This window comes from Suricata suricatta, chromosome 4 (assembly GCF_006229205.1).
Source record: "Suricata suricatta isolate VVHF042 chromosome 4, meerkat_22Aug2017_6uvM2_HiC, whole genome shotgun sequence".
Lineage (NCBI taxonomy): Eukaryota > Metazoa > Chordata > Mammalia > Carnivora > Herpestidae > Suricata > Suricata suricatta.
This window is the reverse complement of record NC_043703.1, coordinates 72,153,513-72,166,617: the sequence shown is the minus strand read 5'-3', so window position 1 is coordinate 72,166,617 and position 13,105 is coordinate 72,153,513. Positions and strand designations below refer to the sequence as shown.

Genomic DNA, 13,105 nt, shown 5'->3' with positions numbered 1-13,105 from the left:
CAGGAAACTACAAATACTAAAAAGGAGAAAATTAGAATGAACCCTGTGGTATTGGCTGAAATTGGGGATATAATTGTGAATTTGTGGTTTTTCAATACAGAAAGATCAACAGGCAGGACAGACAGGTATGGGTGTGAGCACACACCCCACCCTCCAGCTCTGCTCACTCGAGGGCCTTGAGAACAGAGATAGTCCGAGAGCAGGGAGCACACCTCTATCAAAGCCTCAGTCTCCTCCTCAAAGGAACCAGGTCTCCCTGGTGACATAGCTGGGCCAGAGTTGGGGCAAGGCAAGTACAAAATGAGAAAAGGAGCCCAGAGCATCTTGAGGTGCCAGAAAGTAAAGAAACACTCAAGAAGGATGGGGCATGTCAGCAAGACACAGGCACTGGCTGGAATGGGCGCCTGCTGGCCAAATAGGGGATCATCTGCACATAAAACTAAGTCAAATGGCAACAGATCATAACCCAGTGCCCACCCCACTCCCCCCAAAAAACCTTGAGTCCACCCTGAGATTTAGGAAATGAAAAATATTGTAAGTCTGATAAGGAATGGGTATATGTGCAATTTAAAAATACCTCCACATCGCTTCTCGGCCTTTTGGCTCAGGTCAAGTGTAAAAATACCTCCACACAAAATACTTAGGAATTATAAATGAGCAAAGACAGGTGCAAGGGTGAAGAACTCTAGGAGGTATCACCTTCATCAAGTGCTCAAAGAGAACAGCACCAGTAACAGGACATGCAGCAAAGGGTTAACCTAGCAGGCCTCAGACTGTCCTTAGAAAGGCCTGCTTGCAAGGGTGATCCTTGGTTAACACATGACCATTTGAATTTGAGAAGTGTCCCGAAACGATAAGGGTGTCTCAACACACCTCAACTGTTTGAACACACAAAACACCTATTTTCCTTCTAAGCATCTGGAATTTTGGTCCGTGCTAGGCAGAGCGTGCCTAGCCTCCAGTTTAAAACACTGGACACGGAGCCTGTCATGAGCCTCCCTAGCAGAAAACACTTTTCCCATGTCCCACTCACCACTACAGGAGTGAAATAGGCCTCATGTGACCTCTGCTTTGCTGACCTGCTTTGTCGCCTTTCCCCGGAATACACCTTAGCTGTGAGCATGACCACAGACACTGAGTCCTGCATGTCCTTCTAGGGAGTCTCAGGAGTGGCCTTAGGGACCCGCCCCCCATGAGACACATCAGCAGCATGTGTCACTTAAGAGAATACAATGAAGACAGAGCATCACTTCTGTGAGATTCCCACCCAGAAAACATATCCTGAACATACTCATGAGAAAATGCGAGATGCACCCAAAGAGGACAGTGTATAAAATGACTCATCTATAACTTCCCAAAGTGTCGAGGTTTTTAAAGTCAAGAAGAGACTAAGGAACTGTTCCAAAGGTAAAGACTAAAGAGACACAAATACTACATGTCATGTATGTTTCTTGACTGGATCCTTTTCTCTATAAAGGACATCTGTGCTAATAAAAGCAGGTCTATGAGAACAGTAACGTGTCAGTGTTACTTTCCTCATTGCAGGTGAATATGGCCACGGGAAAGCTTCCTTGTTGGTAAGGAAATAGCTACTCAAGTGTCCAGATCATAGGACATCGTACCAGGAACCTTATTTTCAAATGATTTAGGGTAAAAAAGCATTCTTGGTACTGTTCATACAGCTTTTCTCTGACTTTGAGATTGTTTCAAAATAAGAAGTAAGATAAAAACAATAATGACGGCTCCACTCCTCGAGACCAAATACCAAGTAAGAGAAGGTACAACATCCTATGTAGCGATAGCGGAAACTAGTGCCCCCATCTCTCCCCACCCAGGGCAAAGTTTCACAGGCAGGAAAGCTTCAAGGTCAACTATTTTAACCGTACTGGTTTAGGATTATTAAACAACTTTCACTAAGGGTAGAAAGTGAGCTGGGGGTGCAGAGTTAAATACTGTTTATCCGGTAATCACTTAATGTGTCTTAATTACTCAATGATAAAATGAAAAGGTCTTACTCGATGTAACTTTTCATCCATCACTTTCAGCTAGAAAAGCCCATCTGTAACATCCATTGCCAGAGAATCACTAAAACATCGTAAAGACTCTCAATTACCGTTTGTGTGCTTCCTGCTTGCTGCGACACTCTTCACAGTAATATTTGTATTCACTGCACAGAGTTTCTGTGTTGCTAAAACCCCTGTGTAAAATTCAAAACAAATTTATTGTGTCTAGACCGGAAAACGGTGTATTCGTTTAAAAATAGTTTAAGCCAAAGATACGCATTACATTTCAAAGTCAAAGCCAGTGAATCTGCCGTTACCTTAAGCAGTGAGTGATCGATGTGTTTTGTTCCACGTCAACGGAAAGGTCTAAAAAATCCTCGTCTTTGCTGCTTATCTGTAAAAACAGAGAATTACCTTTGATTACTTGAAAGATCAGTAAATCACTGTTCTGAAAGGACAGAATTAAATTTGTTCTATGAGTAGTAAGAATATGAAGAATTCTACCCAGCCCCCCAAGTTCACATGAAATCCACCTGATCTGGAGTATCCAACGGGACACTGAGTAAACGACTCTCATCATGCGTACAGGCAAAGTACACCCGTGACCGGTTCCCTTCCTGGCAAAGGCTGCGATGTGACATCCATTACTTTCCAACATTGGGGTATCATTGTAAAGCACAGAACAAACTGCCCATATACACTAATACTTACACACACCCACACACCACACCACACGCACTACATACCGTACCACACACACACACCACACCCACACACCACACCCACACATTCACACTACACACACCACATACACCACACCCACTACACACACACACACCACACCACACACACACACACACACACACACACACACACACACACACCATACAGGCCAAGAATGAGGATGCTTGGCAAACAGCATGACACCTGTGCTGTTTCATCACTCAAGGAAATAATTATAGCCTAAAATGCCAAATTACAATCTTCACTGATGACATTTTTAATCCTTCTCTAAAAATCCTAACAGAAGGTTCTGTTTGAATTATGGGTAAATCATCAGAGAAACAAGTAAGTAATTACTTATTCATCTGAATAGGATTAGGGCAGAACTTCAGACACAGACTTCGCTGGCTCTAGGCTCAAGCAAGCACTAGATCTCAGGCTGACCCTCTCGCCCGCCGTGGCCGTCTGCCCCGTAAATGCTCTCCTGCTTCACGACGGCCCCAGTGGTATAAGCCCGGTACATTAACCTGTGACAGATTAGGTGGCTGTATACATGTGCAGCCGCACAGATTATGTACTTATGCAAATAGCAGTAAACAGAGGCACTGTGTACACAGGGTATGGTGATACTGTGAGAGAAGGGATCTGGGTCACAACAGATTCAATGAAAAAGAGAGAATGAGAAAGACAACCCAGAGAGAGGAAAGGGAACATGAGGTGCTTAAGGAAAAAGAATCAGCTCAGTTTGGGAGGAAGGAGAGGCAGGTGGCAAGGGACAGTATGGCAGAGGTAGGCTAAAGCCAGATCGAGAAGGGCTTCACAGGCAGGCTAAAGAGAAACGAAGCTCAAAGAGTCTGGTGTTTCTCAAAATGAGGTGTGTGGTTGTCAGGCACTGCCTGGGCGGGAGGGGGGAATGGGGGGGGATTCCATTTTACATTTCCATCTTCATGATAACATAAGAAATTTCACATAAAGATGCTCTGGATCATCTGGCTATATCTGAGTTACCAGGTTTGGGCCCACAAGTGTGCTGGTAGCAGGTTATCGCCAAGTGGGGCAGGATTTCATTTCTGAAAGTGCTTGTAAACACCCCTGGGTTGTCACCGGGCTCCCGTGTTCTAACATCAGGTCACACCCAGGATGTGGGAGACTCCGTGAAGTCTGGGCTGCAGACGTGGGCAGGGAGGCATCAGCACAGGCGGTAATGAAAAATGGAACAGGATCTTCCCAAGGCAGAGTGAGAAGCAGCCCACAACGACACTCTGGGGGACACCAATGTTTAAGGACTAAACAGAAGAAAAGGAATGAGGCCAAGAAGAAACCATCAGAGAACAGAGAAGAACACAAGAGGGTGTTGTTACAGGGACCCATCCTCCTAACACCCAACGGGGATATGAGCAGCTGCATTACTAAAATCTGCCATAACACAGGCTCCTCCAAGAAGCCCACGCCCACTTGGAGAGGTCAGGTCTCGTTCTCGGCCCCTTACCTGAACCAGAACATACTGGACCGGAAGTGCCTATCTGTTATCAGTCTGCACTCCTCTGTGAGCAGATGTGCATCAGAATCTATGTCTTACTCACCTTCTGCCAACCTCTACCCATCCTCTACCTGGCCCAGGTGGCACTTAAATATGTATGTGCAACAAAAGAAATGATATATATTCACTCTTGAGGAATTCTCAGATTCATCCCTCTAGCTGAGCTTGATAAAGGCATGGTACTAATGATCATTTACTGAACCTGCAAGCGAATGACGGAGATTCTAAGGAAACATTCTCAATTCATATCTTTAATTCTTGGGAAACTATCTGCAAATATACATTGTTGGGCCACAGGAGGAGCTAGCAAAGATCGGGTGGAAGGGTCACTACCCACCCATTACAAATAAAATCCATAAGCAGTTGAGCAAACAAGGATGGGTGATACCACTTTCTCCTTCAAAACATGTAATCCTCACCCCCTATCATCCTCAGTCTATAAAATAAGCCTCCAAGGCCTGACACCACAGCATCCCAAGGACTCCAGAGGGTCCCCAATCTAGTCTGCCAGCCTCATCAATACTGCATTTCTCAACATGCTAAGCAAATTTAACAATCCGTTGTATTGAAGGGGATGAATTATACAGATCTTCTAACATAGACCAGATTCCATCATACCAAACGACAAGCAACTGCCAAATTCTCTGATGGGACCCACTCTTCCCAAGTGAAATACTGCTTTAATACCTGGACAATAGATTTCCTAAAACTTGGAAATCAGCTATCATAGAATTTTTCTTTATAAGATGTATCTACAAAACTCATGTTAAAATAACCGGAGCTGCTTAGATTGAATAAAGACGAGTACTGAGACCAACTCCTGCTGTCAAACACTGCCCAGTCAGCTCTTACTGCAGTTGACTGATGGTGACAGGAGTGACCAGTAATCCTAACTCTAACCCAAAACATCTACACAGAATGTCAATGTATTCAAGCACTCAGTTATACCTCTTACACCAATAAAAATGGTTCACAAAACAGGTTCACCAATAAAAATGTATTCACAAAACAGAATTTTGTTTATTTATTACTACTATGTCCTTCATTAACTAAAATGACATTGCTGACAATGATCATTCTGTAACTCTCTGGTTACAGTGAAAAAGATTCAATAGTCAACAGATCACTTATTGCTATGTTACAGTTCCATTTAAAGATGGATGATTCATGGCTGAATCAAAAGGATCAGTATTTGGGAAGGAAGGAAGGGAGGAAGGGAGGGAGGGAGGGAGGGAGGGAGGGAGGGAGGGAGGGAGGAAATCACAGTACATTAGCACCAAAAACAAACAAAAAAAACCCCCACACTTAGGTAGGTAAACCTAATAAAATATGTACAAGATCAACATGAGGAAAACTGAAAGAGGTTCTTTCTACGGAAGAAACCAAAGAAGATGTAAATAAATGTATAGTCCATGTAAATGGACAGTAAGATGCCATATTGTCAAGATGTCAGTTCTTCCCAACTTCATCTATAGAGTCAATGCAATCCCATTCGAAATCACAGTACATTATTTTAAGGATAATAAACCAGTTCCTTAATCGCATATGCTTCTACAGTTTATATAGAGAGGCAAGAGGCCCAGGGAAGACAAAGCAATAATCATCACAAGTTGGGGGCAACCTAGATATCCCTCAGTAAGTGAATGTATAAATGGATATATTTCCACACGAGACAGAATTCCATGGTAAAAAGAAATGGGCTCTACCAGGCGACAGAAAGTGATGGAGGTACCTTAACTACACATTGCTAAGTGAAAGAAGACAGTCTGAAAAGGCCTCATATCTATGATTCCAACTGTATACATCACTCTGGAAAAGTCAAAACTATGGAGGCAGTAAAATGATGAGTGGTTGCCAGGGACCTGGGGAGGAAGGAGGGATGAATGCGTGAAACACAGAGAACATTTAGGGCAGTGAGACTACTCTGTTTCATGTGGTAATGAAAGATACAGGTCATTATACGTTTGTCAAAATAAACAGAACCACAGGACAGACAATACCAAGAGTGAATTCAAATCTGAACCACAGAATCAGTTCACAATGTACTAGTGCTGCCCATCAACTGCAGTAAACGCACCTCATTAATGCAAGATGTTAACAACAGGGGAGAGTGGAGAAGAGGGGCTTATATGGGAACTTTCTATACTTTCCACTCCATTTTTCTGAAATCTATTAATTAAGAAGAAGCCAGTTCCTTATTAGCCTCCACCAGTGTATGTTTATCTGATTTAGTCAACCAAGTAACTATGTTATTCTTCCAAACATCCATAAAACATCTTGTCTTTTCTTGCTGTGGATGCTCTTTTCCAGTGGATGATACTCCTCTTCTATGTTATTAAAAACTAGTAGTGCACACATCACTGAAGACTGAATTGGGCAAAAATCCTCAGTGCATGTTAAATCTTGGTGGGGGGGATTCTGATGAGGAACAAGGTATTTGTCTCTCCCCACAGACTGCCCACTAGTTACGAGGGCATAAAGGACGGTCATTATCAAGTGGAGAAATTGAACAACAATTTGAACGGGAGATCAAAATTAATTTCCCCACTGAGAGGCAGATGGACATTGTGTGCCCAGACAGGATACCCTGAGGAGGACACAATGTCAACTGAACCACCCTAGCCAAGAAGGCACCCGCATCAAATTGGAAGGAAACATCAGACAAACACAGTAGGAGAAATGATCAACTTTTTTGAAAAAGGAGGACACATCTTCTTTTAACAGAAGACCAAAAAAAAAAAAAAAAAAAAAAAAAAAACCTATGGAAATATTCCAGATTAAGCGAGGCTAGAGAAAACAGGACAGCTATATGAAATGCAAACTGCTCAACTCTAAACCAGATTCCATTCAAGGGGAAGAAATGCTGTAAGAGACACTGTTGGCTCAACTGGCAAAACTGAATAATGGATGCTGGATTCAGTAGGAGTTTGAGCTTTCATTCCTCAGGTGAAAAATTAGGTAACAACCTAATGATATAACAAAAGGACTGGGTTATCTGATCCCACTTTCAAGCCTCTTCCCTACCGCTCATCTTTGCAAAGTATCCAGCAAAGTACGTGCTTTCCCCCGGTCCAGTGTACAAAGTATGCTTTAGCTTTTATTCCGACAAAGAACATAATTGTAGGGAAAGGAAAAACACATTAATATGCCTCCCTGACCTGTAAGTATCTTAGGAGCTTAACTAACACAGAGACATGTAATTTCCAGAATATGGCTCTATGGCCTCTTATATTGAAACAAAATCAAATATGGTTGATCTGTGAACAATGTGGAAGGGGTAAGGGGCACCGAACTCCCCAACCCACTCCCAGCCCCGCTGTGGTTGAAAATCTGCATTAACTTTTTTCTCCTCAAAAAGCTAACTTCTTACTAATAGCCTGCTACTGACCAGAAGCCTTACCGAGAACATGAACACTTGATAACGTACATTTTCTATATGTAGCGTAACGTGCAGTACAATAAGGTAAGCTGGAGGAAAGAAAATGTATCCAACAAGAAATCTGCTAATAGGGGGAACCCCGAAGTTTGAACTCCTATTGTTCAAGTTGGGTCAATTGTGGTCCGAGAGACGGCAGGAAGTAGTTTTCTGTCATCTCAGGGATTCACCATTCACAAGCAGCATGATGAAAAAGTGTACACAGACTCCTTTCAACCGAAAGGTACATCTTTAATATTCACATGTCCTACGCCTAAGAAATCACAACCGCACCTTAATCTCTCACACGCATCCTCAAAGGACTTTGGATTAAAATGAAGTAAATTTGCTCTATGTAACATTTTATGCCATACTTACCGTTTCACAAGTAAGACATCTGGTTTCATTTGTTAATGTTCCCTGAAAAATCTCATGAACCCACGTTGGGTCTGGTGTGCTGCTGTTATTTTCGCTGTCGATGTTACCATTAGGCAAACGGCCATTTTGTTTTTCCTGCTTTCTCTCCTCTTGTAAAATATCAGCAATTGTATTTAGTAGGTAATTTAAGAATTCATGGGCATCTTGCTGCATGTAGTTGTCAAAAAGTTCTAAAAATAAAATTACATTCAAGCATTATTTCAGAATTAAGAACTTCATTAGAACTAAATTTAAAACGAGTATCTAGAATTCTATAAGACCAAAGTACACATGTCTGGTACTGTCGGTCATACACAAGTAATAGAGGATCTTTTCATCTACATAAAAATAGGCCTAAATTTGGAGGAAATAGGATGAGAATCTTCCTTTTAAAGAAATGGTACTAACTGATCCATGAGAAAAGAATGAAACCTTCCGCGTACATTTACATAGTCAACAGAGGACACCAGAAACTGCTCTTTATTATTATTATCATTATTATTATTATAGTTCATCTTATTATTCCACAAATATTATAACAGAGCAAGTTTTAAAACAGAAACTGGGCAACCTCTTGCCACTGTGAAGCCAAACGCGTAAGAACCACACAGAAAGTTTGTTGGCGTTCTAAATTACGGGACCAGGCGTCGTAGGGCTTCAGGTGGGAGGTGGGGCCTGGAACCTGGACTTTTCAAAGCACCTCCAGGGACTCGGCTCCGTCCAGGCAACAATGGTATCATAAATTTCTATCCAGATGCTCCCTAAGGCCTTTCCAAATGCCAGAAGTTCCCTGCAGCGATACAAATGAGCAAAGGCAAAGGACATACTGCTCTACCCTGCGCTAGACATCAGGCAATGGGAGATGAGAGGGACAGGTAAGGACTTTACAGGCGGTATCCCAGTGGATCTGTGAAGTTGTCATTGTTATCCTTCAAATGAGGGGATGGGATCAGAGAGGGAGAGTCAGGCTGCAGGAAATGGCAGGCCCAAGACACAAACCAGGCAGACGGAACCCCCACCCAGGCTGCCTATAAAAGAGGACACCTGCGGCTTTGTCAGCGAACACTCAGAGCACATTACTGAGTTAGGAAAACTTTACCTTGATGGATCCTCAAGGATCATTTAATGAATTCCAGAAAGAGTACAGTTATCATATTTTAAATAAAGGAATATAAATTAGGAAGGAAACTTAGGGAAAGCCTAAGATAAATTAAAATAGGGCATTTTAGAAGAGCTACAGTTATGACTGCATAAAGTTCTATGGATTATAAATCATTGAAAACATTTACAAAAAAACCCATAAAACCTAAAAATTATTACCATAAAGAGCTTGAACCAAAGAAAAGACAAAGTGTGGAAAGGGCCTGATATCAGCAATTTATAGAAACTTAAACTCAAAAGACAAAAACGTTCAACCTCGTGGTAATCAGAAAGGTTTTAATTTTCTGGTCTGTAAAATGGGACGCCATCTTCCTTTGCAAAGTTATTATACACACAGAAGGAGAACAAGTGAAAACGTTGACCGGGGAGGTATATTCAAAGAAAATAAAGAAATGACTTTAATCATGGTGTCAAGAGAGACCTTTAAAAAGCATCACATTTAAGGTGCAGCTGCTAGAGCAAGACTATTTGGATTCCTACAATGGTTCTACCACTAATCACATGTGCCTTTGATCACACTTCATTTCTCCACTGTAAGCCTATCCTGAGGGATTTGATTAGCCTTAAATGAACCCCTTACGTTCTTTTTAAGAACACTAAAAGCCCTGAGTCCTGACATGTAGTGCATTAGCCTATATGGACTTAACATCTACTGATCTGTAATTTGGTGTTCTGAGTGTCCAGTGGTTTTTGCCGCGGAGGAATCCAAGCACTGGGACACTATTCCCCTTCCCGGCTCCCAGCAGAAGGTGGTGCACCACACCCATCAGTGACACAGCCCCCTCTACCGCAAAACCTCCTGGCCATCTACTCCATCTCTGAGACCAAGCCAAGTCGCGTTCAGAAACTTTAGATGCTTCTGCCTTTGGACAGGTCGAGGCCAATGTGGGGTAAGTGAAGTCCATTACCTTCCACCTTGCCTCTCAATGCAGTAACCCTTCATCCCTGAGAATACTACTCCACCCCCAGCCCTGGCCTCCTGTCCTCTATTACGCTCATTCATTTATTGTACCTTATTTCCTTCCCCAACCTTGGGATTTTCTACTTTCTCAACTCTTTGTGCTGTTCCCTCCAGGATCCAGTTTCTGTTCTAACCTCCCCACATCTTAAACCTTTGGCATTTTTGAGCTCCTTGCTGCCACTTCTAAATCATTCCATTTACGGGGCGCCTGGGTGGCTCAGTCGGTTGAACATCTGGCTTCGGCTCGGGTCATGATTTCACGGTTCGTGGGTTCGAGCCCCGCATCGGGCTCTGTGCTGACAGTTAGCTCAGAGCCTGGAGCCTGTCTTCAGATTCTGTGTCTCCCTCTCTCTCTCTAACCCTCCCCTGCTTGTGCTATCTCTCTCTCTCTCTCTCTCTCTCAAAAATAAATAAAAAACATTTTAAAAAATTAAAAACAAATAAAAATAAAAAAATAAATTATTCCATTTCATTTGCATAAAAAAGAAACTCACCCCCGTCCAAAAACCTATTAAAATCTGGCCTTAACCCCCATCTTTTTCTGGTTATCTGCCAACTTCCCCTCCCCCACAGATGGATGGCCTGATTCACGGCCTAATTCATGGTCTCTTTGTTCATCCTGACTCCCGCACTAACTCTGGCACTTTCAGTGTCCAGGAAGCTTCCTTAGGTGCACTTTACCCCTTAAAAAAATTCCCTTTTCATCTCTCACTTACTCATCCATCCCCAGGTCACAAATCTAGAACCACCCAGGTCCACTAAGATAAGAAATAGAAGGAAATTATGCTAGAGTTAATTAGGGGGCTCCAGAAAAGAGCTTAACAAACTGCTAAAGTCAGAAAGGCATCTAAGAGGAAGTAAAAATACTTTATGAATGCTGCTAAGGACTCAGAGTGAAGTGCGAACAATCACTATGGTGGGTCTCTATATGCTAGCTCACTGCTATAATCTAGTCTCTTTTCCGCTAAATCAAGTTTTCGTTCTACCTAAAGTTTTAAAAAGTACATTTTTGCCATAAATATTTAAAATAAAATAAACTGCAGGAGCCTGGGTGGTTCAGTTGGTTGAGTGTCTGCCTCTTGATTTCAGTTCAGGTCAGGATTATGGGATCGAGCCCCCACATTGGGCTTTTCGCTAAGGCATGGAGCCTACTTAAGATTTTCTCTCTCTCCCTCTGCCCTCTTCCCCTGCTCACACACACACTCTCTCTCTCTCAAATTAAAAAATAATCTTTAAAATAAACCACTAAATTACAGAATAACTAAAAAAATTCAAATGAAAAATTTTCTGGTTAAGAAAAATAACAAAGAAGTCTTTTTTTCCCGTTAAAAACTCTTTTAGCATCTATGCATGTTTTTCAAAAGAATTATTTTTTTGTAAAGCAAAATGGGCAAATGTTTTTGTTTTTTAGAAACATAAAATATCTTTTTTGGATTTTTTTTTTTTTTTTAAAACACAGAACACAATGATTTCACATCCACAGACATACTTCCACTGACGTCAATGCTCTGGAAATGAGATGAAAGGTAAACTAGAAAATACTCCTTAAGCATTTTGTTGGAAGATTTAAAATAATTTACGGTCCATTTTCTATAAATACAGTATGCTGTATATACCAGAATCTTGCCATGCCTAACAGTGGCCAATACAGCTTTACAAACATCAACCAGGACCACATACACATCAAAAACAATATCAACTAAATGACCACAGGACAATCCCTGGAAATTGTATTACATTAAACTTCTAAAATCTTGGTTTCCTTATGGTTTGCTTTCTTCTCTGCAAAGCAGCATAATGGGAAAGGTGGACTTTGAACTTGTTTTGACAAATTAAAAACAAATCCACTCATTCATTTATTCATTGAACAAATATTTAGTAAGCACCTACTATGTGCCAGAAACTGGACTATATGCTGGGAATACAATGGTGAGCAAAAACAAATGGGTTCCCTCCATCATGGAACTGACAGTCTAGTGGGAGAGACAGACAATTTCATTATTCAACAAATGTATATGAAAAGTATAAACTATTAAAGTCCTAATAGATGCAACATTAATGCAAAAACAAAGAAAATTAAATCGCTTAAAAAGGTTACGTGGTCTTCCTAACTCAGGAGTGGCCAGCTTTTATTACACAAAACAACCTTTTGTGCTCTTCTGGAGAAAAGAAGTTAAATGGATATGGGAGATTATCTACGCAAACCTATTTAATAGATGTTATTTGTGACTGTTTCCTCACTTAAGGAAGACCAATACTTATAAGTATGTATGGGGCGCACAGGTGGCTCAGCTGGTTAAGCGTCCAATTCTTGTTGGCTCAGGTCATGATATTGCGGTTTGTGAGTTCAAGACCCACACTGGGCTCTGTGCTGAGAGTGCAGAACTTACTTGGGATTCTCTCTCTCTCTCTCTCTCACTCTCCCCTCTCTCTGTCCCTCCCTCTCTCGCATGCTCGGTCTCTCTCTCTCTCTCAAAGTAAACTTTAAAAAACGTACATACAAATACATATGTGGATATTTATACTTATATTAGTATCTCTCCGCATCACCTGAAACACTGCTACGTTCATACAAGTTTCTTGAGAATAAAGACCTTTTCTATCTCCCTCACTGCTGTGTCCCCAGCACTTAGAACAGTGCCTGCCACATTATCAGATGTGCTTGACATTTTATGACTGAATGAATGAATGAACGAACAAATGAATGAAAAATAGGGGCTGACACAGCTACGATGATATGAGAAGGATAAATCGGCCCAAAACAGGCCTGTGAACTGTGTCCACCGCTATGCACACTGCTAAGATTCAGTGCACAGCTGCCCGCACCAGCAGATCTGACTTTCACATCCACCTTAAATGATCCCAAACTCTTCTGGCTAGCACAG

At 41.7% G+C, this 13,105-nt stretch overlaps 1 protein-coding gene across 3 annotated transcripts in view; it reads right to left on the bottom strand.

Annotated features, from left to right (window-relative positions):
* The window catches only part of USP12 (ubiquitin specific peptidase 12), a 91,432-nt gene that overhangs the window by 62,419 nt on the left and 15,908 nt on the right, over positions 1-13,105 (bottom strand). For all 3 annotated transcript variants that reach the window (XR_003907723.1, XM_029936920.1, XM_029936922.1), the window contains 3 exons: positions 8,060-8,289; positions 2,321-2,397; positions 2,114-2,197 (listed from right to left, as the gene is read on the bottom strand). Coding sequence is in view for 2 of the 3 variants with exons in the window: in XM_029936920.1 (XP_029792780.1) it covers positions 2,114-2,197; positions 2,321-2,397; positions 8,060-8,272 (374 nt within the window). In the remaining variant the exon portion in view is untranslated. The remainder of the gene's footprint in view (positions 1-2,113; positions 2,198-2,320; positions 2,398-8,059; positions 8,290-13,105) is intronic.